A 27,036-nucleotide genomic window follows, 5' to 3' on the forward strand; every position below is an offset into this window, starting at 1 on the left:
CAATGCGAAATACAGGGTAGCTCCAGATAGGTTGCTTGCTTTCTGCTGAGAGTTAGACAATCTCGTATTTGCCATGGGGTAAGATTGTTCAGATTAGCAGTTGCTGTGCTGTAGCTAATACATAGTAAATTCAGAGGATACCATGCCTACATGTCCATAATCCTGAGAGCAGCATCAAGCTCAAAGGCCTGAGGAAACAATAGGAACAGGTTATTCAATAATTAAATTTAATTAGGATTCCAATCAGAGTGGAACAAAGGAAATAAACAACTAATAATCTTATGCTAAGTAATCAGGATAATTAACTTTGCATTTTTTTATATATTTAGAAAACCTCTGCAGCTGTGTCAGGTGAGGAGGTTATGCTCTCTTCCCTGAATTAGTTAACTTAAGAAAAGCCATACCTTGAAAGACTTTTTTACTAGATAGATGGAGAAATTGCTGAAGGACCCAGGTGGCTCTTTGATGCAACTCTTTTCCTGATGAGGGCAGGAATTACAGAGCGGATGGCAGGCTCTGTGCTGGGGGGTCCCAGCTTCCTTCCCTGCTGCGGTGTGCCTGAAAGGTTGCTTTTATTTCCTCGTCTCGAGTCATACCCTAGTTCCTGTTTTGACTTGGGTGTCTCTAGGCTCTGTGTGCTGCTGTTTTTTCTTGTTCCCCTTCGAAAGCAGCGGCCCACAGACTCCCTCCACCTGTGCCTGCCCTGCCTGCGCCTTGGTGTTGTGGGCTCATGCCGAGGGTGCTCTGGTTTCTGCCACACCAGCCTGTAAAATGCCTTTGCTGTGTCTCACGACTACTTTAAACACAAGAGAGCTGCAGCTTTAGCATGTCAGGATGTCAGAGGGTTGCGTTGCATTTTGGGGGGGTTGGTTTTCTGTTTTTATTGGTAGCGCCAAATCTCCATCACATGGCAGTTCGCTTGCATTTCTGATGACAGAGTTAGCAAGAAAAAGGGCTTCCATTTTGAGTTTTTATATAAAGATATAAAAAAAATATTATATGTTCATATAGGGATGTGTGTGCATGTGTATACGTCTTCCAGGAGCTGCGTATCAGAGCTGTTCTTGATGTCCTGAAGTTCTGGATAAATAGCTCATGGACAGTGCGCAGGAAAGGGATCCAAAAACCCGTGACCTTGGAGCACTTGGGCTCACTGTCATTTAACCTCTCCGGCTCAGCTTGGTGGCTCCTTCCTCAGAGTGCCCTGAGAAAGGATGCAATATTTGTGAAGTCTTGAGTAAAATTAAGTTGCAAGTTGCTATCTGCTCTTCAGCTGCTTTTTACAGAAGCACTATCAGGTGAAGAAGAAGCTCTATAAGGTGAAGTAACTGGTGGTATAAGAAGCTATAAGCTTTATAATCATATATTACATTTATAAGAAGCTATACAGAAGTGCTATAAGGTGAAGTAACCAGTGAGGAAGTTACACTTGAAAGGATTTTTATTTAATGTTGGTCAGAAGAAAAAAATACTGACTGGTTTCATTACTTTGAGTTACACCAGCTGCATTGCTATTTTTTGTAGTAGGTGTTAAATGTCCAAAAGCAAAAGTTAACCTGAGGTGAAGAGTATGAAACATAATGAGTATCACTAGTGAAAGACCCTTGCCAAAGCTTTAAACGTAGGCGATCCCGATTCCTCCAGCATGAAGATGGGAGCTTGAAGCTGACATTGTCAACTATGACGTTGAAGTAGAACACTTTGACAAAATGTGGCAAATCATTGAAAGGGTATTTTTTTATTACACAATAATACATAAAAATAAGAAAGCGTGCTTTTTGCCTCAAAATTTGGCCCTGTATCCAGGCTGCCTCTGGATCTGTCCATCACAGAGCAAAGACAGGGCTGTGGTGACTGGCCTCTAGAGAGGCCCCGGGACCCAGGTGGCTGACGAGGCTTCGCTCGTCCCCGGTGCTCTCACGCGGTACAGGCAGGCGGGGAGGTCCTGTGTGCCATGTCGTGACAGACTGCACATGCCTGGGTCTTGGTGCAGGCTGGGCAGCTGCCTCCTGCCCGAGCGCAGCAGCACAGGTGCGGGCATCAAAACAGGGTTGCTCTGCTAAATGGATAAGCAGGAGGAGAGGTCACTGAAGAAGGCAGCGAGGCGGCAGCAGGTCTCCGTGTGCTCCCCAGGGTGGGATGGGGCAAGAGGACCCATATAATAATAATAATAATTATTATTATACACGATGCTATATGTGTACATAAAAACCTTAGCTGAAATACGTGAGTGGATCTGTCAGGTTTGGCTTGTGCCTTTGCAGTGATAGGTAGTTTTGTTACTGACTGGGAAAAGTGCGGAGTGGCTCCTGCAGAGGAGGCACGGGGAGAGCAGAGGTGCCTTAACATGCCTTCTTATAATATTTCTAAATGAGAAATAATACTGTGGTGTCCAGCTCTTGCTTGTCTTCATTTTAATACTGTTTTTCCCCTGATAGCATTTTCAAGCTAAATATATCGGTGGCAATAAGAAGGCTATGTAGTACTAAAAGAGGGGTACATCGGCAGTGCTGGATGGAGGAGGAGGTGGAGCTGTTGCGGAAATTGGATAAGCAGTATGAGGGAAGTAAGAACATCAATAAACTGATTGCGGAACATATCCCGTCAAAAACAACTAAACAGATGAGCGACAAGAGAAGAGGACTTTTATAAGAGTCTGGAGAAAAGAAGGGAGAAAGAACAAGATCTAGAGTGGAGAAAACAGATGACAAGGGAGCAAGAACATCATATGGACGTTGGGTCGGATGTGGAGGGAGGACTACGGTCCCATTATCGAAGAGTAATTTCGGAGTGGATAACATCTGAGAAACTGCCCATTCTTCAGGGAATATTTAAAGAGGTGCTCAAAGGAGAGGAAAATCCAGAAAGTTTGATCGAGGAGGTGGTTGAAGACTACTATTCATGGCTATTCAAGAGGTCCGCTGAGTTGAAAGCAAGCCAAGGTCGGAAGCACCACAAGGCTAATCCTCCAGGACCATCAAAGGAGTGGATGAAAAAGAGGGCAAAGAAACGGGGGCAATTCCTCCTATTCCAGCGGCTGTTTTACCTGGATAGAAGGAAACTTGCCGGTATCATCCTGGATGATGTGGAATCCCTGCAGTGTGGTATACCACTTGACGAGGTGTACAAAGTATTCGAGTCAAGATGGGAATAACCGGGAACATTCAAGGGCCGGGTGCCTTTTGAACTGTGGGTCAAGCAGACAACTCTTGCATTCGAAGCCATGATCACAGCAAAAGAAATCTCTAAAAACATCAAAGAGATGAGTAAGAACGCGGCACCAGGACCAGACGGGCTTAGTTTGAGAGATCTCGTTAAAATAGACCCTCACTACACCCAAGTTATGGAACTGTTTAATCTGTGGTTGTTATCTGGTAATATTCCAGACATGGCAAGAGAATGCCGGACCGTGTTAATATCAAAATCTGCATTACCAGAGCGCCAAAATGACATCAACAATTGGCGGCCAATTACCATCGGATCAACCACCTTGAGATTATTCTCAAGGATTTTAACAACAAGGTTGACTAAGGCGTGTCCCGTTAATCCAAGACAAAGGGGGTTTATCAAGTCATCAGGATGTGCTGCTGCAAACCTGAAACTGTTACAACTATTAATTCGTAGCGCTAAGAAAGAACATCGACCCCTGGGGGTAGTCTTCATTGATTTAGCCAAAGCCTTTGACACAGTAAGTCATTCTCACATCATAGTAGTTCTTAAGCAGAAGGGTGTGGACAATCATATTATCACCTTGATTACAAATCTGTATCATAACATCAATACCCATACTGATCTGAAGAGTGAACAATTGGATCCCATCAGGATTCGAATTGGTGTGAAACAGGGCAATCCAGTGTCCCCGATTTTAACTTATCTGTGGACTCCTTACTGTGTAAATTGGAGGAGGAGGGTAATGGATTCCAACACTGCTCGAAAAACATAACAACTATGGCATTTGCAGACGATTTGGTACTGCTGAGTGGATCATGGGAAGGAATGCAGAAAAACATTGACATTCTGGAGGCCTTTTGTGATCTAACTGGCCTCAAAACACAAGGGGAGAAGTGCTGCGGCTTTTACATCCAGCCAACAAAAGACTCATATACAATCAATGATTGTCCTCCATGGACAATTAACAGCACCCCCCTCAATATGATTGAACCTGGTAGTTCCGAAAAATACCTGGGCCTACATATTGACCCATGGACTGGAATATCAAAACTGGAACTACTGCAGAAAGTAAACGGATGGCTGCAACGAATTGGGAAAACTACATTAAAGCCATTCCAGAAGGTCGACATCTTGAAAGGGTATGCTATTCCACGACTGATCTACTTGGCAGACCAAGCTGATGTGAAAACAACGTACCTAGAGACCCTTGACTTAGCAATTTGAGCGGCAGTCAAGGAATGGTTACGTCTTCCAACGAGTACTTGTGATGCCATCCTATATTCCAGCACTCAGGATGGAGGTCTAGGTATTACCAGGCTACCGGGCTTGATTCCCAGTGTGCAATCTCAAAGACTACACAGAATTGCGCAGTCTTCAGATGAAACAATAAGAGAAGTAGCTTGACAAGAAGGCATTGAGAAAGAATTTGAAAGGCTGTGGATTGCAGCAGGAGGCGATAAGGACAAAATTCCATCTATATGGGACCCAAGAGCAGTCATGGTGATATCAGAGGGACCAGGCGGTGAGAAACAGGTCTTGGAATGGGAGCTGCCCACTCCAAAGGTCATCTTTCCGAAACCCTGCAACTGGTGAAGACAAGAATTTTTAAATTGGACCAAACTGGTTTCCCAGGGCTGTGGCATTTCCAACTTTGAGGATGATAAAATCAGTAACAGCTGGCTGGAACTCTATAGGGGCATTCACCACAGAAAGCTCATTACTGCATTACAACTGAGGGCTGATGTCTACCCTACAAGAGAATTCTTATGGAGGGGAAGACAGGGAACCCAAATTAAAGTGTGCCGACATTGCCTAGTGGAAAACGAGACCTGTTCACATATAATTGGATATTGTCCGGCAGTACAGGAAGCCAGGATAAAGAGACATAACCGGATATGCGAATTATTGATAGAGGAGGCCAAAAAGAAAGAGCGGACAGTATTTCAGGAGCTGTACATACGAGATGAACAGAATGAGTTATATAAACTGGATTTGGTATTTGCAAAGGAAAACCAAGCTATAGTGGTGGACATTACAGTATTATATGAAAGTAAGTTAACATCATTGGCTGATGCAGCGGTGGCGAAGGTTAGAAAATATAAACATCTAAAAGGCCATATTCAATATCTAACAAAGGCTACAAACATCAAATTTATGGGATTTCCACTAGGGGCGTGTGGAAAAATGTACTCTGGCAATTATGAGTTATTAAAAGAACTTCGACTCTCTTCTTCCAGACGAGACAAAGTCGCTCGGCGCCTATCGAACCGAGCGTTGTTCTCCTCAGTTGATACTGTACATATGTTTGTTAGCAAAACTAGAACCGCTGTAAGATCCGAATGATTCACTTGTTAAGTGTATTACTTTATGAACTGTTAATAAAGTGATTGTTCTATTTAACTATCTCAGGTGGGAGCCAACCCCTGGGAGGTGCCATCAGAGCTGTGGGTGCCACCATGCTGTGGTGCTTGTGATAGGGTGTTAATAGTATGTAGGGAAACGTGGGACTCGGGGTCATGACGCGTCATCAGGCCTGCCTAAAGACACTAATTACCAGTCTTTACCCAAGTGGACAGGCCACCTTTACTTAACCTGGAAAAGAAACATATATATAATTATATAAGTTTGATAAATAGCAGCTCTTTTAATGTTACCCCGCTGCTGCAGGACATCCCTGCCCTGACATATTTGCCCAGATGCTTATTATTTTCTTTTTATGGATTGTGTTTAATTCTCAGGAAATAGCTCAGACAAAAATTAAATATTGAGTAGATTTCTGAAGATAGCTCCTTCCCTGAGAGCGGTGGCTGGTAGGAGATTTCCCTGGGAGTGGTGAGATTCATGTCCTGGTATAAAGACGACACACAGCTCTCTTCAGAGCCGTGAAGCTGCCTCGGTACAAACATCTGAAGAGCTGATTATCTGAAGTACTTGGAAAGTATTTCTTGGACAGAATGTGCCATTTCATACTTTCAAGATAATACCTACCATTTCATTCGCTTCTTACAGGAACAAAATATTCTGAATTCTCTAGAAAAAAAGAGAGTGATAGTTATTATGTGAAGTGTAGTGGTGGCAGAGACTTCGGATGGGAATTTTGAGAAATAGCTTTGGGCAGCTGGGCACAGGAAGAAATGTGTAGAGACAGTCAAGAGCAGTGATTGATTTCCCGGTCTCCAACCACAGCGATACTCATCTGATCACACCAGGGGTTTTTTGTTGGTGGTGTGGGGGTTTTTTGTGTTTTCCTCTGTGCTTTTCCACAGAACTGCTTTCAGCTGAATTTTATGACAGAACTTCCAGTTTCTTCATTTAAATTGGCAGGATTCTTTTTATTTTTTTTTTATTTTTGAGAAAAATATTTTGAAAGTTCATACTCTTACAAGGGTAAGGCAATAATAGCTCGTAAAATATGGATTGCTAAATAACATCTCCAATTTTTTCTTTCTTGATATTCAGAAACAACTCTACAACATAAGGATAAAACAGTCTGGAGAATCCAAGAGTTAAACACAAAATTATGGGGTTTGTGATGTTAATTTGATGGCAGATATGCATGAATTTAGATCCTAATCCAAATCCAATGAAGTCAACACCAGGACTATCATGGTCAGCAGACCTTCTCTGCTGTCTGTGGAGCGTCGTTGCAGTGCGTCAACGCATTATGACCAGTGAGCACTTGCTCTCTCTTAGGACCTTTAAGTACATCCACAGGACCTAGCAGTCAGAAGGCATCTTACCAATAAATGAAGTCAGAGAGCAACAGAAACTTGCAAAGTCAAGACTGAGCATGGGATATAAATGAGGTGCAAGTGAGGAAAAAAATTAAATCAGTTTTGATGCTGAAGGACTGCCTTGGCAAATCATTCCCTCTGGTAACACTGCAGGGTGCTACCAAATTCAGTAGGGTTGAATCAACATGAGTAAAATTTGAATTTTTCCAAAGTGATAGAGCAATGCTGGAGCTATTTAGGATTGGATTGTTTTGAGATACCTTGCAGCATTCGTCCCACAAGCTGAACTGCCTCCTGCTTGATATTCTGTCATGTCAGTCAGCTATTCCTTCGAAGGCATTTTGTTTTTTAACAGCTCCCCCAAAATTACGATGTCTCATGGAGTCACCCTTCACTTCAGTGTTTCTCCCTGACAAACTACTACTAAAGAGCAAGTTTGCATCTGCTCATAGATTAGTTACAGAGCATTCCCCTGCCCTGTCCCCCGGGGTATACCACTAAGTGTAAAAAAGCCCTTCTTAATGGGTTATATATATAGTTATACACTTAGTATACCACTAAGTATATAGAAAAACTCCTTAATGTGTTTAAGTTTTGTTACCTTGAATCCTTCCTATAATAACCACCCATCTGTATTTTGCCAGTAGGCTTGACCTTGTGACGATGTGTTTATTATACAGGAGGGAACTTGGCTCAAAGCACTGCTCTGGGACCGTCTCAGCGAAGGGGCGTTGTCGTTACAGCTGCGCAGTGGTGGGGGGTGTCATCCCGGCTTTTCTCCCTGAACGTACACTGAAACCTCCCAACGATTTTGTAGGATGTCTATGAAATGAGAACACTTTTCTGGTGGCAGGAGCGGCACAGGGGGGCATGCGTCCGACCCCGTGGTGGGGCTGCAGCACAGGGTGCACAGGGAGGGTACGCGTGGCATTTGCAGGCAGCCCCAGCCATAACGTGGCAAATAACACCTCTCACCTGGTGTTTTGATAGCACAAGTTTGGCACACAGAGGTGCCAGTGAGTCTTACCAGGGACCATCATTCCTGTGGATGGTGTATAGGGTGTTTCTGACAAAAGGAGCAATTGTTTTTAACACTTCATCTCGGGGAAAACTTGAATGGAGATATGGTGCCCCACTGCAGGACCTGAGAGTTTTTGTGTTATCCCAACTCATCTCTTCCTAGTTCGTGGGTTGTTTCAGCACAGAGGAATTTCATGAGACTTGTGCTTCCATGGGGGATGTTACAGAGGGAGGTATTTGAACTGTTAGAAATATTTAAAGCAGTTAAAGAAACATATTGGTAGCATAAGCATATGCGCTTAAATCAGGACTGAGCTAGATATACTAAATCTAAATGTCCAAAATTGGATTGAGGGCCCAGAGTGAAGGAAAAAACCAACACTCCCCATCCCCTGTGTCCCCCCCCCAGCTTTGTACAAAGAAGTACTTCAAGTGCAAATCCACCACAGAAATCCCCTCTCATGCCCATTGTTATGGAGTAGGCTTTGCTCTGTGGCACTTGCATATGGATGGGATTTACAAATCTGTAATTTCTGTTTCTATATATTGCAAAAGGAGCCAACCGGACCCCTACAGAAAGCCCGGCCCTTGCCTTTGGCTCCCAGCATTTCCTAGGGCGGTGGGAGCTCCGCGTATTTCACCGCGTGCTCTCCGCAAGCGCGTTAGCAGGCAGAAGGACGTATTACATGCGAAATCAGAGCGCGAGACCACAGCACACCAGAAAGAGCCTCGCCCAGGAGCTTTTGCATCAAGTTTATAACCTCTGCCTTCTTTAAAGATATTTAGAGTTGTTTCAGAGTGACAGAGATTACCTTATTCCCCATAAGGTGTTCCATGGGCGAGGCAGTTTTTTGGCAAGGATGAGGAAGATGATTCATTTGCCTAAACCGCTCAGCCTCGTTGTATGCTCAGCTGGTAAATGGCAGTCGCACCCAGACAGACTTCCAAAGAAGAAAATACCTCATCACTCACAGAAAGGAGGAAAAGTTAAGTTTGCTAACATTACAATTTTCATGGCACTTAAAATAATAAGCAGCTGGGGCTAGGAGTTGATTTATTCCCATTTTCAAGATTCCGTTCTCTTCCACTTCTTCCTTTATCTTCTACGCACAGATGCAAAGAGTTGACCGAATCCTTACTGGTTCCTGCCTTGTGAAAGTTTCCTGATTTGGCAAAAATAATTATGCATTAAAAAAATAATTTTTGTAAATTGCAGAAATTTGCACAGGTGGATTTGTGAACACATGCACGTTACAGGGATAGTTTAAGGATCTTATCTGGAAATCTGCCCTCAAAAACCTTGCAGTAATAGATATTCAGATTTGGTTATTTCAAAGAGCAAGGCTATGAGGCACCAGGGATTACTTAAAATGAAATGTACATCATTTTTATAGAAGAGCCTTGGTAGGCAACATGGAAAAATGACGTACAGTGAATCAAAACAGATTCTGAGGGTATGCTGAGCTCCAGACCCGCTTTCTTTCCCACCGTGCCGCCGGCTGCGGGATGGCCACGCTCGCTTGGAGAGCTCCTTTATACTGACTTGACATTTTGGTGAGGGCTTGCACAGAGGTAATCACCTTCACCAGGGCAAGGGCGTTGACTGGCTTTTGCCACTATGATAAAATGATGCCAGTTTTGACAGCGAATGTTTAAATTTAAACCCCTTTGCATGTCCAACTGCAAAAGGCAGCCAATATTTTCAGAACACTGTCAAAAATAGTTTTGGTCTGGTGCTTGCCCAAGTCCTTTGAGTTGTCCTAGAGCTGGTCAAATGAAGAGCTAGATTTCAACAGGAGATTAACAGACAGATGGAACTTTTCACTAAATATTTTTATCTTATCTTTTTTTTTTTTGACCAGTTCTACTTCCATCTAAATTTCTGAAAGAAATGTAGTTTCTCTGCTCTTCTGATCTTCATACTTCCCCCACACTGGTGCTATAGGAACAGTTCAGAGGAAACCTGCAATAACATTTTGTCTCTCGATGATCAATAGCATATGAAATAAAAACTCCGTTCCTAAAAATAAACTAGAGATTTCTGCTATCACATGACCTTTACTTTACCTTAGGTATATAAACTACTATTTGGGTTACATGATATTGAATAGCTGATAAAAAAAAAATAATCAGGCTAGTGAATTGGACCACGTGTGACAATGAGAATAACAAAAGAAATCACATGTATTTAAAGTCAAATGCTAGAACTGGGCATAATATGGACATGCGGAAAGAGTGAAAAATCCAGGATGGGAAGAAAAGCAGTACTGAAAAGAGCAGATATTTGCATAAAATTATTATGCTGTTACCTAAAAAAGGACATCTGGGTGCACAGTTTATGACATTTCATAGCACAACGGTTATGTTACAAGTCACAGATAGCTTTCCTGCTCCCAGTCAGTGTGTTAAACATTGCAGAAGTATGAATATCTTTGCCTATATCCTACATACCTGAGATTGAGCTCCTGCACTAAAGCTGGACACCAACCTCACCTTCTGGTCAATGGGGCAAAGTGGGGGCTCGTACAGAGGAGATCTACCTGAAGTACCTTGGGAGAGGGCTTGCCCTGTGGATGTGCAGCTGTGACTGGTGAGACCAGATGTCCAACGCTGGAGGCTTGCAGTGGCCCAATGACCCCACATCACTGGGGAAGGGTGAGGCGCGTGTAGACATGAGACAGTTGCCTCTATCCACCTACACGTGCGATGGCAGGCTTGCCGATCTGAGCAGTCCTGCTGTGCGTGACTTGTTTGGGTATTCGACTGGGGATAATTACGGTTGTTTACCACTTGCAAACAATCTTCTACAGAGCACAGACAAGATCACGGCTCTGTCTCGGAGTTTATAATGGAAAGGAGAATTAATGAAATGTAATAGATTACTTATGGTGAAGTCCAGTCAGTCTGTTCTCAGTGTTTAATTACATTTGTTTGGGGAGCCACAAGAAGAGCCGGGCAGGCACTAGGAGATCTGTGGTTTAAAGTTTTTGACCTCCTTTCCCACTCTGTTTGCCTACAGCCATGCTCCTGCTCCCTCGGTATCCCCGTGCCCAGCCGTCCCGCAGCGGGGACCTGCCTCCTCCCCAGGCCTGCTGCTGGGGGCACCTCATGGGGCTGGGAGGTGGCCAGGGCCGGGGACACGGCACTCCTGGCGATGAGCCTGGTGCCACCTCCAGCCTTTGTCATCCTGAGACGGGTGCTTTGGCTGCTGGGCTCTTGGGCAGGAGCGAGTGGCACCGCTCCCGTGTGCCCAGAGGCACCAGCTGTCTGTGGATACATGCGTTGGGAAGAGGTTTCACTGGCTGGTGGGTCCCGAGTGACCAGGAGTGTCCAAGCACTGATAGAGGATCAGATATTTTGGAGCAGCTGCCCCAGCAGGGGCTAGCATCCTACAGACCTGCTGGGCTGCTCTGCAGTCTCTCTTCTTTCCCCTGCCCCTGTGGGGAGCCCTGGCACCCTCCTGGCATGGTGCAGCTCATTTCAGTGAGGTCGAGCTTTGTGGTACCTAAAGAAAGTCACCTGAAGTAGGAAGTCATTATTTTGGCTTCAGTGCCTTTACAAATCTAAGCCAAGCTTTTTTTTTTTTTTCCTCCCAATATTATGGACCCTTTCCCCGGCAAAGTGGACGGAACAGCAAGAGATTGACTTTGCTGGAACTTCTTTTACTAAATAAAACTGAAAGCAAAATGCCCATTTCCAGCACTGCCCTTGTACCGGACAACCCTTGGCAGCACTTGGCAATGCAGCCATGCACATCGATGTCCCTGGATGCCAACCCGCGGGAGGGAAGAGGTCTGGGATGGCTCATCCCTGCTTGCTTGTTAGGTGGCATCTTCCCTCTGGTGATTCTGCAGTATCAAGCGTTGGCTGGCATGTTGGCTGGTTCCAGGATAACCAACAACCCCTGAGCCTCCTGTCTGAACCAGCTTTATCCAGCATTAACTTTGCAGCACAGCAGTGTATCCACTAAAGCATCGCCAAGCAGGGCGGCCTTAGCTTTGCAAGAGTGCTGTAGCACAGAGCCTGTGGTAGGTCAGTGAAAAAAAACGCTTGCTTTTTGTGAGCAGAGGTGCACACTGCGGGCATGGTGTCCACGGTCAGGGCTGGTGGGGAGATGGTTGGGTCTGTGGCATTTATCAGCCTTCCCCTCTCCAGGCTACAGGTTGTTCAGTCTTTCTGTGCAAGTCTCATTTTCTGCATTTTTTTTTGTTGTTGTTGCTTTCCTCTGAGCTCTCTTTAACTGTTCCACATCTTCCTTGAAGAGTGGTGCCCAAAACAAGACACAGCAGTCTCGCTGGCCTTCACCAGCACCGGGCAAAGCAGGAGAACCCCTCCACATGCCTTCCAGCCTGCACCCCCACTCTTGACATCCCCACGAGGCTGCTTCCCACCCCCGCAAGGCTTTGACGCTGCTGCCTGGTGCTGTGATTCACTCCATCGATCTTGCGCTGCTCCTCACCCTGCGTTCGCAGAGCTGATGCTTTTGCCAAAGCATCAAGCTTTTTGTGCTTGTCCTTCTCGAATCCCACTGCTGATCTGAGAGCACTTGGCAGATTTTAGGTCATTGTGAATTCTGCTCCTGTCTTTCAGTGCCTGCAGACCTTCCGAGGTTGATGTTTTATGCATACCCACTCTCATAACATGAATCATTAGTAAAAATATCAGGCAGCCCCCGTTCACAGCAGCGTGCAGCAGCCCATTCTGTACGTTTTTTTCCAGACACTCAAAGAATGCTGTTCATTCTTTGTAGGTTTTCGGGCAAGACCTGTAACCTCATTACTGCGGTTCATTTAAGAGTGCTTTCCCCCAGCTTGCGTATGAGAATGTCATTTGCGACCATCTTACCTGAAGTCATGTGTTATGATGCTTGCTCACTTGCTTGTAGTGTTGTCTAAGAAGGAAACTGGGTTGGTTGCACATGATTTATTCTTGGTAAACATGTTAGCTGCTTTTTATCCTCTTATTTTTCTGTGAGTTTGCAGACAGCTCTGATTATTTGTCGAGTACTGTTGAGTGTTTGTTGAGCACTGTTGAGTGGCAAGCTGATCCTAGGCTTTTGCATCTGAAAGATATCTACCCCTTTTTCAGTCTTCTGGGACCTCCCCCATCCTTCATGAACCTCAGCTATAACCACTAATGGCTCTGAGACTCCTTCAGCCACATGTCAAAGTACTCCAAAGTGAATTTCCTCAGGTCCACCTGATAATAGCATAGTTATTAGGTGAATGCTTGCTCTCTGGCTGCAGCACCTCTCAGGTAATGGAAGAAAATGGATTCCGATACTAAAATATTACTTAAAATAACGATATACTGATTATATTAATTAGCTATCATCACAACTATCAGATATCACTGTTTCAGACTTGGTATGTACGAAGCATCTGAGGCATCGGCATAACTCACTTTCAACATTATCTAATACAGCACAGACATTTTCAGCAAGGTTGATGGTCTGAGTGATTCAGTTGTTTCCTTGTTCTCACCGTGCGAGCATATTGATACTTTTCCCACTCTTTTTATTAGGACCCGCTGGCAAAAAAGGCAGGAAAAAAATTCTGTTGCTCACCTTTAACTTTTCAGAAACACTAACAGGTCGCCAGAGTGACCTGTCAAGCTTTACATCTTGCTCATTTGCACGGAAAGCAAATTGGGGCAGGAAATTGTGTTCAGTGTTGGTACGTGCCTAGCACAGCAGGGACATCCTGAGGACCTCTTCAGAACATCTGCAACAGGAGTAGTAGATGTTCATTCATCAAGGACTGATATCATCCCTGGCTTTAGGACACTTAACATGCTACTTACGCAGCTGGAGGAAGGGAAGACTGCTGACTCAGATGGAGATAGATACAGAGTCAGGTGACTTAAGATCTTGGCAGATTTAGATTTTTTTCTCAGGAGGAGGGGATCTTAAGCACACAGGAGGCCATCATTTCTATTCAAGAGATTTTTTTTTTTAAGCCACCGGCCAGGTTTTTTTACTGTTGTATCCTTACCAATGGCAGCAGCTCATATTCTTCCTTGCAAAGACCAAGGCTCTTTGGCACAAGCACCTGATGGTGTCAGGCAACTGAGGGGGCTGCGGGCAACCAGGGTAACCCATGCACCCAAAGTGCTGCCCAAGTGCAGAGCAGGTCTCTGCCTGGGGGAACCGGCTCCCGGAGCACACGCTGCCTGCATGGGGAGGGCGGCCACTGGCCCACCTCCCGCTGCCATCAGCAGAGCAGAAGCACGAGAAAAAGGTACTGGTATTACCTGCCTGTTGCAGGTGAGGAACTGGAACAGCTACTGGAGTCCCTAATCAAACCGAAATGTAAACCTTGAGCTGTGTTCTCCATATACCCTCTCTTTTTCTCGCTCTCTCTTGGTAAAGTGGATGATTTCAGGTTCTTGGCACCACCTCAGCTCACATAGCACAAAGCACACACAGCACTTTATTTACAGTGCAGCACGGACCTGCAGATAATTCACCCTCAGCAATATTACGCAATTACTTATAGATTCCTGTGTTGAAAATAAATGAAAATTATTATTTATTGAGAACTTCTCAGCAGTCCCTGGGATTAAAGAATATAATAACCAGTAACATTTTATGCCAAACATTGTGTTAACAGAAAGAATACTATAGTATAAGTATTGACAAAAGAATATTTCATTTAAAGGGCTGTTAGACTACAATGAGTACAGGAAGTCCGGCTTTAAAGGAACGATGAAAATCAAGGTAGAGCACAACTTACTTTTTAATCAAATCTCAGGGATGACAGTGAAGCTCACGAGCAACATGAGATGGCCCAGAGCTGGAGGGAGTTCAGTGCTGACACATGCAAGATCATTTGCTGTGCCGCTTCACACCCCTTTCAACGTGCATTGCACGGTGCCAGGGCACGTGGTACCTCTAACTAACTTTATTTCTGTCTGAAAAGGGCTGCGGATGACACCAAACTCAGTGGTGCAGTTGATGTGCTAGAGGGAAGGGATGCATCCCCAGTATCAGCACAGACTGGGGGATGAATGGATTAGAGCAGCCCCGTGGAGAAGGACTTGGGGATACTGGCGGACAAAAAGCTGGACATGAGCCAACAATGTGCGAAAGCCAAGCGTATCCTGGGCTGCATCAAAAGAATTGTGGCCAGCAGGTCGAGGGAGATGATTCTGCCCCTCTGCTCTGCTTTTGTGAGACCCCACCTGGAGTACTGCATCCAGCTCTGGGGCCCCCAGCACAAGACAGACATGGACCTGTTGGAGCGGGTCCAGAGGAGGGCCATGAAGATGATCCGAGGCATGGAACACCTCTCCTATGAAGAACGGCTGAAAGAGTTGGGGTTGTTCAGGCTGGAGAAGAGAAGGCACCAGGGAGATCTTATTGCACCCTTTCAATATATAAAGGGGGCTTATAAGAAAAATGGAGAGAAACTTTTTACCAACGCCTGTAGTGACAGGAGAAGGGGCCACAGTTTTAAACTGAAAGAGGGTAGATTAAATTTGATATAAGGAAGAAATTTTTTATGATGAGGGTGGTGAGACACTGGAACAGGATGCCTTATCATTGGCAGTGTTCAAGGTCAGGTTGGATGGGGTTTTGAGCAACCTGATCTAGTGGAATATGTCCCTGCGCATGGCAGGGAGGTTGAACTGGATGATCTCTGAAGGTCCCTTCCCACCCAAACCGTTCTGTGATTCTGTGATGCTGTTCATGACTGGCTTTGTTGCTTGGGAAAACCAAGTGTCAAGAGCCATGGTTTTTGTTTGCTGTAACAACAAGTTCAGCTTGGCCTTTGGTGGAGGGAGGTTTGACACTTAAGAGGATTGATTTTAGCTTGGATTCATCCTAGCTAGCTGTGGGAACCTAAATGAGATGCCTAAGTTAGAAGCACAAACACAGTAGGCTCCGTCTATAATCAGTGGAAAGAAAGAGGTGCCTCCGGAGCATGAACTGGCTCACCCAAGAACCAAGAAGCATTTCTTTCTCTCCAGTGACAGTGGGAAGAACCTAAAGTAATTGCATTCCTAGTTTAAATACCTCAGATATTTTATGTTATGTCAGTCAAATCTGGGTCTTTATATACAAGTTGCTCAGATAGCAAAATAATGATGTGCTAAAAAAGATTCAAAACGGTATTTGAAGCATATTTTAACATAGAGCTGGTTTTGGCTTTTGTTTGCAGATTATATTCCTCACCCAAAAATTATTAATTTTCTGCTGTTCCCTCATAGCTTACACAAAAGATTGGGCAACTTGTTAAATTGTATTTGTATGCCAATTGAAATTAATCAGTTAAGCGGCCTCCATGGGGCTGCTGCAGCACATGGGCACGTCCTGCTTTGGCCACACCTCATGCCCTGGGGCCAGCAGAAGGCTCTGGTGGCCACTGGCCTTCACCCTGGCCCTCAGTCCACCTCTGGCCTCCAGCCTCCAGCCTGCAGGCAGCGGCCGTGCCTCTGCTTCTAGGGGAGGCGGGAGGCGAGCCAGCTCTCATGTCCTCATTGCTGATGAAGGTCCTTTCCCCGGAAGGACCACCGAGAGAGGTGGTACTGGAAGGGACGAGAGTCACTGTTCCCGTGGTGGGGAGATGGAGGGCAGTAGCTGGTAGGGTTGTGAATGTGCTTCGTGGTGGATCCTTCAGCGCTGCTGTGGTTTTCCGGTGCCTGGAAGCCGTTCCTTTTGCAGAGGGCATCCTGCTGCTTTCAGGGAGGATGGTCAGTAGATGTGTGTCAAGCACCCGTCTAGCAGCTCCCATGGCAGCGCAATGACAGCACACACGTAGCGGCAAGGGCTCCAGCTCCCAAGGAAATACAAAATGTCCTTTGTGGGCTTTTGCTTCCCATGCAGATACCCGGACCTGTGCATCTTCATTGCAGCCTTCCTTAACGCTAGTCAGGCCTGCTACGCCGATACACACCGCTGCATTCACCTCTCTGGTGCAAGCACGCTCCTACTCAGTGCTGCTTCGGCTCGCAGGTTTCCAGGTGCCTCCGTAGCCGGTGAGCTGCAGTGGGCTGCCTGTGCTGGCTGGTGCCCAGACCTGGCTTTCCTGGACCCAGAGACAGCGCCCTGCAGCTCAGTGCCTCCCTCTGAAAGCTGCCCAGAGCCTGGCAATCGTGCCTCTGGATTTGCTGATTATCTCAGTGTCTGCCGTCAATGGGAAATTGCTATTATTGGCATAGGACGTTTTTGTAGAGAGAGGGATGATTTGTCTCCGCTACCTTGAGCTTTCTAAAAGTGAGGGGTCCATCCCATAGTCAGTAAGGAGAGAGGCACACATTCAGAGGGGGAGTTGGCCCACCTCTTCTAGACACCTCCCGAATTGCTCTCTGGAGCTGCTCATTTTTTGCACTGACTATGGAGAGAACCTATGGAAATAGCTCAGGCTGAATATTTAATGTGCAGTGGATAAGGCTTAGTGAGATAAAGGTGTAGCATCATACTCCGGTGTGGATACCCTTGAGCAAACTCTGGGCTTTTTAATGCGCTGCTTAGTGAGGAACTACTTTTGCTTTAATGTGGGAGAGCAATTATGAGGGGGAATTCAGACTGCATGATTTAAAAAAAAAAAAAAACACAACAAAAAAGCCTGTTCGCGACCCGGTATAAACCGGTTGCTTTACATTCATCCTCCTGTCACTTTGGCACAAACTTGTATTGAGACAGTTGCATAGTTAAACCACAGCTAAAACTACCCAGCGCTTGAGTGAATCCCCAGCTTTGCTAAATGGTTGCAGGAGCATTAGCTCATTAAAGCCACCCTGGGCTCAGCGTGATCCCGGGCTCACTGCGTGGCCGGGAGTCGAGATTTACAACTCCTCTCACCCCATGGGAGGGATGCTTGTTTGCTTCTCTTGTTCTTCGCTGAGTGATGCCTCTCCCCCATCACACGCTGTTCTGCAAGATGGGGTCAGCTGAGGCCTCGGGGCCTTTCCGCTTGGCAAGGAAGAGGCAGGGAGATGCAGGGACACGTACACAAGAGCAGAGTTGTTATTGAAAAATCGACAATAAGGAGGGAAGTGGAAAAAAACATTGCAGGTATCTTTTCATGGCGAACACTACCAGTGTTTCTTTAGTTTCTCCTCTTGATACTATGCTACCAAATTAACAGTCAAGTTCAGTTGGGGATTAAACATTACAAATAATCCCTTAGGTGAGCTCTGGGGCTAATGAACGGGATGTAACTGGCAAGTTAGTGGAAAGGGGGCTCTGAGTTACCTGATGAAAGAGCTCTTGCCAGAGCTGAATGAAAGCTAAGAGCCAGTGGGAGATTGCACGTTACCCGGGGAAGAGCCAGGGATTTGCACAAATCATTGATGCTGCGATGGCATCCCTCCTCACGCCTCGTCGGTATTCACCGCCTCCTGCAGCCTGAGGGCCAGAGGCTGCTCTCGCCCCTCTCTCTTACGTGCACAGACAAACAGACAGACACACAGAGGGTCGGTCACAGCTCCACATGCTTCAGAGGAGCCAGAAGAAAGCAGCTCTGGGAGCAGGAGACAGCAGTCGGGACAGAGATGTGGAGCCTCACCGAAGGCTCAGCGATACTCTGGTTGCGTTGGCCCAAAGCGGCAGCCGAGGGGCTCTCGTGCCATCAGAGGGTCATGGTGCAGCAAACGTTTCGGTGCCGTTCCTCCACCCTTCCGCTCCTCGCCTACAGTGAGGATCTACCACGGTGCAGCTGAAGAGCACCTGGGGGAGCAGAGCACAGTGCTATGTGCTTTCTTTTCCCTTAGGGCAAAGCTTGCGTTTTAAAAGGAAATATGGCTCAGCTATGACAGGGAAGGCACGCAATGTTTGAGTTATTCCCAGGCAGTGATGATTCTGTTCAAGCTTTCGTGCATTTTGGCTTTATGTGCCACCGTCCCTGTTGGGCTGAGAGTTTCAAGTTCCTGTAATTCATTACTGAAGAACACAGAGTGGAGGACAAACCAATTTATTATTTGCCTTTTTTTTAAAGATTAAAAACCTTTATCAGCAGCACGGTCACTCTGCCTTGGTATTTCTTCCTTACTCTGGTTTAAATAACAGCAACAAGATACACCCCTTCCCCCAGTCAGGAAAATTACAGAAAAATAAAAGAAACCCCAAACATTAAGTGCTTTCACACGTAAGGAAACCGTCCACATTCCTTCAGCTCATCTTAAAGCACCTTCAGGCCGCTGCCAGGTGGCAGGGTGGAGGTGGCCTCCCCAGGACCCATCTCTGCTGTCTGTAGAGGGAGCTAAGGGCACCGGCAGACTTGGTCAACCTTTCCATCGCTGGTGTCAGCCGAGCTGAGTCTCACCCGTCGTTTCTGAACGCGAACACACGGAAGCACCCGCTGAGAGTTAATTCAAGCCCTCGCTCCGCTTGGCATCAGAGACCTCCTTGGAGCACCCCGCCGCCAATGTCTCCCTTGCAGGACGGACTTCGTTGGCGGGGTGCTGTGGATTATATGAAGTTCCTAAAAGCTTTCGAAAAGGTGTGGATTATTGGTGTTAAAGCACTTGGCGCTCTTAAAAAAGGTCACTTGCAAAAATGCTGCTAAGGAGGTGAAGAGACATCCCTTTCCGGGCCCTTTTGGGCTGTTTTTATGCTTACGAACACTCACTACAGAGACAGGGGCACTCTGATTAAAAGTCAGTGGCACACCCTGGCTCATGATTACACGCTTAGTTAAAAACTGAAGCAAACATAGCCCCAGGAACCGTATTAATCTACCGTTTGATTAAACCACCTTTCAGCTACCTTATTAAATTGCGATAGTTGTAGAAGAGTAACAAGAAAGTCATATGAAAGACAAGACTGATTTAGGGGGCTATTTTGTGTTGTCATTGACTACTCATAACTAAGAGGGGAAAAGGCATTTTATCCAAGGCAGGAAAAGATGTGACAAGCATTAATATCTTATTTTTTGTTTTATCACTAATATATTCATGGGAAGTGCCATTGCACTGCAGAGGTAAAACCATTTCTCCGTTGAATCCCTGCGGCCCCATTCACCTGAAGCCAGGGAGGTGAAGTACTGCTAACACACAGCCCTGCCACTGATAAACCCACTGTACAACTTGCGGTTGAAAAGGCAATGCAGACACAGAACATTTTAAGAAGGAAGCTCCCACGCAGCATCAGTGCCCCAGTTTTATGGTGGTATTAATTACCATTACAGCAGCACCCGAATCCTCAGCTGAGGCCAGACTTCCACCTGGCACTAGTGAAAATGGTCAAAAATGAAGGGCTTCCCAGGAAGGCACTGGTGGCATGAGGGTTACGCTGCCAGAACAACCCCCAAGCCGTGTGGTACCTCCATCGAGGGCCGTGGCGGATACTTTATAAACTAGATAGCCGCTCTGCACAACATGCAACCTCAGGGTAGCTGAAGGACAGAAGAGAGCCCGCTCAGGTGATCTGATTCTTCAGCCTGCAGCACATCTGCTGTATAAAAAGACATGCACATAATTTAGGGGTGGAAAAATTAATTTTCTTGTTGTGTTGTGTTCTTAGTTTGATACACAAATTAAAGGCTCAGCGTCACAATGACATTACCCCTGCCTAGTAAGTGACGGAGCGTCCACTGATGGGTAACTACGCAAGTTCGCCTTCTTGGTCTGTGGCATATTTGGAGATGCACAATATGCAACTCTGTGATCTCCGGCTTTAGAGATAAATAATGCTCTAGAGCCGAAATATTGATGCAGAAACATAATTTCCAGAAGATGCATGAAAAGATGTCAGAGATGTTGCCTTCATTTTCTAGTTCCCTTATTACTAAATAAGTGTTACCTTGAGTAATTGTCCTAGGCTGTCTGTCCTGATGGAAGAAGACAGAAATTCTGCTTTAGACAACTGAGTATATATATCTGAAAGAGTTTTTCATAAAACATTCAAGTGAATTTAATCAACTTTATTTAGCACAAGAGATCAAGCTTGAATGCTCTGATAGTCACTAGCGATGCCATTTATCTCAAAAAACTCTTGAGTCTATGCTACATCTATTTGAAGAGAATACCAACTATGTTTGATTTTCTGATTATTTAATACTTTCATTTCACTCGCCTTTAGGAGGTGGACTCAGGCATACAAACCAAACAGCTACAAAATCTCTTAGGATTCCTTCTCAAATAATAAAATAATTAACTTGATGTATCAAGACATAATTCTAACTAGAGAGGTTACTGCTGTTAGAAGTGGATTAGTTTAGTTAAAATTGTTTGGCATCAGGAGACATTAACCTATATTTGCCTGATATTAGAGGTAAAACCAATCCGATAAATTTTATGAAATGGCTTTTAAAGTGTATTTGTAAAGAAGGTCTAATATTTACCAGCTTAAACAGTACTTCTATTTAAATATTTTTACATGCTAGGGAAGGTAAAAAGTAATTCCTGGAGCGTAATTCCTCAAACATAACAATTTATGTGCCAAATGAAATCCATTGCTGGTGTTTCTTAAAAGCTTTGCAAAACTAAGTAAAGCAGCATTAACCTCCCCAAGCTCACCAGGCTCCCGACTTTCATCAGCATTCAATTGTTGATGAATTGCCAACATTTTTGAAGTAAAAGCCGTATAAACAAAGGTACAAATATGTTTAAAATGTAAATGCTTTTTGAGGGAGATCAAGGAAGAGATTAAATACCTCAGTCTGGCAAAGGATATAAGGATGTTCCTTAAACCCCCCTTTGACTTCAATAGGACATAAACATATGCTTGAAGTTTGGTATGCTCTGAGCTTTGAAGACTAAATTCACAGGCAGGTTTGGGAATTGTTGCATGGAGAGGCATCCTGCCCAGATTTTGGGAGCCCAGCCATATACTGAGCCTGCAGGCTGGAGTTAGATGTCTATAAACGTGGCAAACTTAGGTAGGGTCCAAGCACATGGCACACTGAGTGCAGGGAGGGGGGCAAACTTAGCTAATAGGCAGTTAGGAGGAAAAAGTCTTTAGCTTGTCCTAACTGAATTTGGGCCCCTTGCTGTAGTGGATGCAGAGCTGGCACAGGTTCATACGGCCAGCCTCCTCCGGGAGTCCGGACCCCACGGGACCATGCCGGCCCTTCAGAAGAACGTGCAGAGGGAAGGTACGGGGCCAGGGGCTCCTCTGTGAGAGCTGCTCTGCAGGGGCCTTTCCTTCCTCTGCCGAAGGGTGTTTGCTCTAACAACAGCAGGACAAAAGGGGCTAGGGGATATTAGCTTCCAGTCATATTTTGGGCAGCCCCCAGTCCACCTCTGTGCTTCCAGCCACAGGGAGGATGAGAAGACGGGCGCGTTGTTGTGCACCCCCGCAAGGTTTTGATGTCTTGGTGCTCAGCACACCCCAGCCTCACCCAGCTCAGGGGAAACGTGAAAGCAGATCTTCCAGGGAGCCGCAGCAGTGCAAGGGACGAGCACGTGGCCGTCTGTCATGCCCAGCATGAGGTGGCAGCAGTACTTCAGAAAATTGAAATTTTGGATTTAGTTTTTTAGAGGAGCAGATGCCTACGTCTTCTGCTGGATGCAGTCCCAACTTTTCACCTAAAGGTGATTTTCAGCCCAGGCCCAAATCATCATCAGCAAGTTTAAACGTATCTGTTTTGTAATTAATTTCAGTTACACCTTCCTGGTGCTTCACTGAATGCTCCTGAGGCTCCTAAGGCCCGTACCTTTACTGAGTCTCGCCACGCTCAATTTGCCTGTTGCCTGTGTTGTCCTCCTGTCATTTTCAGTAGTACCAGATAAAACTTTCAAAACTATTCAAAGCAATTCTCATGGCAAAAATACACATTCCTCATGAGCATCGTTTCCACGATACAGTAAAATGGGAACATCTCAGTGGTCAAGTTACCATTTATTTTATTCTAGTATATCTTCTTAAAATTACATTGTTATTACACTTAGCTTTTACCTAACAGAAGAGTTCATATTAGCATAGTAATGGCACTGAAAACAGCTAATGATCTTATATTCATGTTGCATGGGGGCAGGAAATCAGTTAACAAAAATGCAGCTGCCCAAAAACATATGCATTGATTAAAAAGCCATAAATATGGCATATTGAGGGTGGTGGTGGTGGGCACACTGAATATCTTCCATCAACATGATTAAATGCTTTCCAGAGATCTTATTCTTACTTTTGTCAAAGGGATCAAGCATTTTGTTTCATTTCTTGTAGGTGAAGGCAGGAATATTCCATTACACGATTTTTTATTTTAAATACAAACAGAAGGCTATACAAGATGGAGGTAATTTGTGACCTGGTACATTGTAAAAAATGACCTTGTAAACACTGATTTTCTCATCTTCTTCAATTTACCAACAGTTGTAGGGGGAGGAGAGACATTTCTCGGAGAGGGTGAGAAAGGGAAACAGGGGCAAGAACAACTTAAAAATAAAAAAAGGTTAAAATTTCAACCTGATTCAATCTGTGGTTTGTAATGTTGCAATGAGCAATCTGAAGACTTCAAAATATTCAGCTGTGTAGGATGCCCCTTAGTGGTTGAATATAAACACTGTTGACAGAAAAAATAATTTTAAACATGGAAAAACCCCCAAAGTAATATTTGTATTTAGTAACTGAGAACAAAGGATTTTAAACGCTAACATGCTAACATGTGCACAGAAGAGCCCAGAAAGCCATATTTACATAAAACATCAGAAACAGCTGGAAAAATGCAAACCGATAGTAAGAGAACATTCCTGAATAAGCTATTGCATCGAGTGAGAAGAACAAGAAAACAAGGGAAAAGGAGGGAAAAAAAGGTCAATCTCTATTTTTATTTTAATCAGAATGTATATTATGGGATGAGTGGGCTTTGCAGAGAAATACGATCAGATATTGAACTCTGCAATGAAACCCAACCCAATATTTTTACTGATACCTTGTAGAGTAGAGAGTTTCTGTACAGAATTACGAAGCTACCTGGTCTGGTGCCATGGTTCCTTCCCAACACCATATGGATGGTGTAGCCTGCATCCATCTCTGCTGTTGCAGAAGGCTACCAGCTTGTGTTACAATACCCAAACATTTCTACATAAAAGGCATCAAGAAATTTAAGATTCAATAGGAAAGGTGCACAAATTCTGTAATATACACAAATGTAGGTACCTAGTTAGATATAACAGTACAAAGAGTCTATGAGAGATTATTTTTATTTGGTCTAACTGTTGTCGTGAGGAATATGTTGCTTCTAACTCTTCCTTTTCAAAACCAATCTTCCCATAGGAGTCAATTTGCAAAAGCTGCAACAAGGTGACACTAAGGAAGCATGGCACCCCCATTGATCTGTCTACACCTACTCCCATTTTAACTGTATTTTATACCTTTAGATCTCTCTCTACACTGGATAACAAAATAAGTCCATTGTATTTACAGACAGTTCATCTTATTTGGAAATCTGATGCCTCTGCTAGTCATTATTCTTTTTTTCTTTCTTGAAGAAGTCTGTAATTCTTCCATCTTTTTAACTTTGCATGTAGAAATCACGGCTGCAGAGTGTCTCATTAGCTCCACGCCGGTAACTGAGGCAGAAAAGCCACTCATCAGCACTACTGACATAAGCCTTTACTTCTCGGGTCACATCCCAACGCAGCTTAACGGGTCAAGGGAAGTCTCCTCTTTTGAGTTAGCTGGTGTGTGCTGTAGCTGGATATGCCGATCCCAAACATTCCCAGCAGCAACGCCGCCCGTTGCAGCAGTGTGTCTGATGAGTTGATAACTATTTTTCCTGCAGCTTGAGTCTACGGGAGAAACAGGGCAAGTTACACGCTGATTCAGCTGAGTGCAACACAGAAGCGGGTCTTTGGAACCTACAAAGCACTTTTTTCTTCTCCATGTCATTTAATATAGTAGGACTCTGCTTTCTGCTGAAGAGTATTTGGCACAAACTATTGCACATTTTGGAAGGCCCCCCTTTTTATCACTTTGTAAAAGAAAGGACACATTTCTGATAGGATTTTTCTTTCATTTGTTCCCTCTGGCTACTTGGCTGAGAGGGAGAGCTGAATCAAGCGTGGAGGCTTAGGCATGAAGGAGAAGGGACTTTCTTGTTCTGTGAAGTACAAAGATCTCTTCCTTCCCACAGATTAGCTACTAACACAGTGATGCTCCCTTGAATGTTAGTTACTAAGTCAGGACAGCAAGGCTAAAAGGGATCAGTAACATCTTTTATTAGCTCCACAGGTAGGACTAGACCGAGCAGACAAGTTTTAACACAGTCTCTTTGTCAAGTCCAACAAAGATGCAGGAAATGCCAATCACAGTAAAGATAAAAATTAATTATTTACTGATTATCTGAATAACAATCAGAAAAGAAATTAAGTTATTGTTGCTTGCCTAGTACGTATGATACACTGACCAAGAAGCAGAAACACAGTTGCATGGAATCCCTAGAGAGCAAAACACAAATTCCTATGCATATTGGTGCTGTGAGTTAAAACATACCACGTGTCTTTCTAGTTGCAGCATTTCTTACATGAAATGATGACTTAGGCCTCAAATAATGATTTTTTTAATGCTTTCCCTTGCAGTCCATGGACAGAAAGCATGGCACCACTGACGGGAGCGACAGATTCCAAGGAGCCTGATTTTCACTTCCAGATTCTAGGTTTTTTATGTGAGCTTACATAACCAGAGCTGAGTGCTCTGATCTTGATAAATGTGGCTGACAGTGTGGCTACTTCAGCAGCAGAATAAATAAAGTCAAAAGAAATTCCAAATAAAATTACTATGTAAGGTGATATCAAAAGATATGCAGGGAGGCGTGAAAGAAATTCACTGCTAGGACTGAAACACCGTATCCTTAGCTCAGCCTCTCAACCACTCAACGATCACCTCTCAGCTACTATACTCTGTGATTTTGGATGCGGATCACATTGCTTAGAGCTGTTGAGATTTTCCAGCAAAAGGATATATACTCTGTAAATATCAAAATATGGAGTACAATAAGGAAGATGCTCTACTTTGGTATATATATTTTTGGGCTGTTTTATTCTCAATTATTTAGCTGATTTAAAACATTTTCTATGCATGCTTTTATTTTTTTCTTCATATAATGATTGCTACTCCGGTCCTCCAATGTTCCAGAGGTCAATACTGATTGAGGTTTCTTTACCATAACCATAGAAGCTGGTCGAAGTGTTTCACTGACAGCTCATCTGAGTTGCTTAGGAACCCAGCATCCTTCTTCCCATTAACATTTTCCTACTGCCCCAAACACACAAAGCCATTGCAAGAGAAAATGATGGAGAAGTAGTTTCTGTTTAAGCCCTGCAGAAACATAAACTACTTCAAGTATTCTGCATTCGGTATTCCAGCATGATACCAATTATCAAGAACTATCATAATTCATTTACTTTTCAGAAGAGGCTTAATTAAGACTTCTTTCAGTTGTTATGCAAGTTAACCCACCAGAAGCCAGTGTTCCCTTGGGTTGGTCATGCAATAATTTGAAATAAAATCAGTGTGAGAAAGAGAAATACTGGTATTTCAAAGATCTAATTAAAAGCAGAAAAAAAGTCAGAATTTTCATACCTGCAACAATCTTATATACCCAGGTGTCATTCTCCGGAGAGGAATAACCATGATTTCTGAGTCTTCGTAGAATTTCAGCCCCTACAATTTTAGAACGCACAAAACATTACTAAATCCCAGGGATTTTTTACAAGTTGACCCCCTAATGAAACAGAAGATTTATTCTAATATGGTTTGCTACAACGCCAAAAGCACTCCAAGCAGCATGCTATTCACACATTTTTTCCTCACCTGATGCTCTTTTCCCTCGAGCCCTTTACATGCTTGAGGTCCTAAGGGTATATAAAGCCCAGCTCAGTTGCATAACCTGTCACACGGGATCTGTCTGCACCGCTTAGGTGTTGGCAGAGCCCCAGCTCTCCCGCCCGGGGCCAGGTATGTCTTGCAATATCGGAAAACTCTCTGGGAATGCCTGAAGCTCATTAAGAGAGCAACGCGACAGCTGACCTCCTTAAGAACAAAAGGGCCTAAGCCTGCTTTATAGATAGCACTGGACATAAAAAAAGGAGGTCATTATAGCATTTTGTATCACAGAGTGACTATGCAAATAGGATTGGATGGCTTTTATGTAACTTAGAGCATATATTTATACCCATAGGACGACCTGACTGGGTAGGAAGCTTAATGCAGCCATGACCCGGGTTG

At 44.5% G+C, this 27,036-nt stretch overlaps 1 protein-coding gene across 1 annotated transcript in view; it reads right to left on the reverse strand.

Moving 5' to 3' along the window:
* Positions 1-22,698: 22,698 nt before the first annotated feature.
* The window catches only part of ERICH1 (glutamate rich 1), a 103,673-nt gene continuing 99,335 nt past the window's right edge, over positions 22,699-27,036 (reverse strand). The window contains exons 6-7 of the mRNA XM_075498033.1: positions 26,392-26,472; positions 22,699-24,599 (exon numbers count right to left, since the gene is read on the reverse strand). Coding sequence (XP_075354148.1) covers positions 24,436-24,599; positions 26,392-26,472 — 245 coding nt within the window. The 3' untranslated portion in view covers positions 22,699-24,435. The remainder of the gene's footprint in view (positions 24,600-26,391; positions 26,473-27,036) is intronic.

This window comes from Mycteria americana, chromosome 3 (assembly GCF_035582795.1).
Source record: "Mycteria americana isolate JAX WOST 10 ecotype Jacksonville Zoo and Gardens chromosome 3, USCA_MyAme_1.0, whole genome shotgun sequence".
Lineage (NCBI taxonomy): Eukaryota > Metazoa > Chordata > Aves > Ciconiiformes > Ciconiidae > Mycteria > Mycteria americana.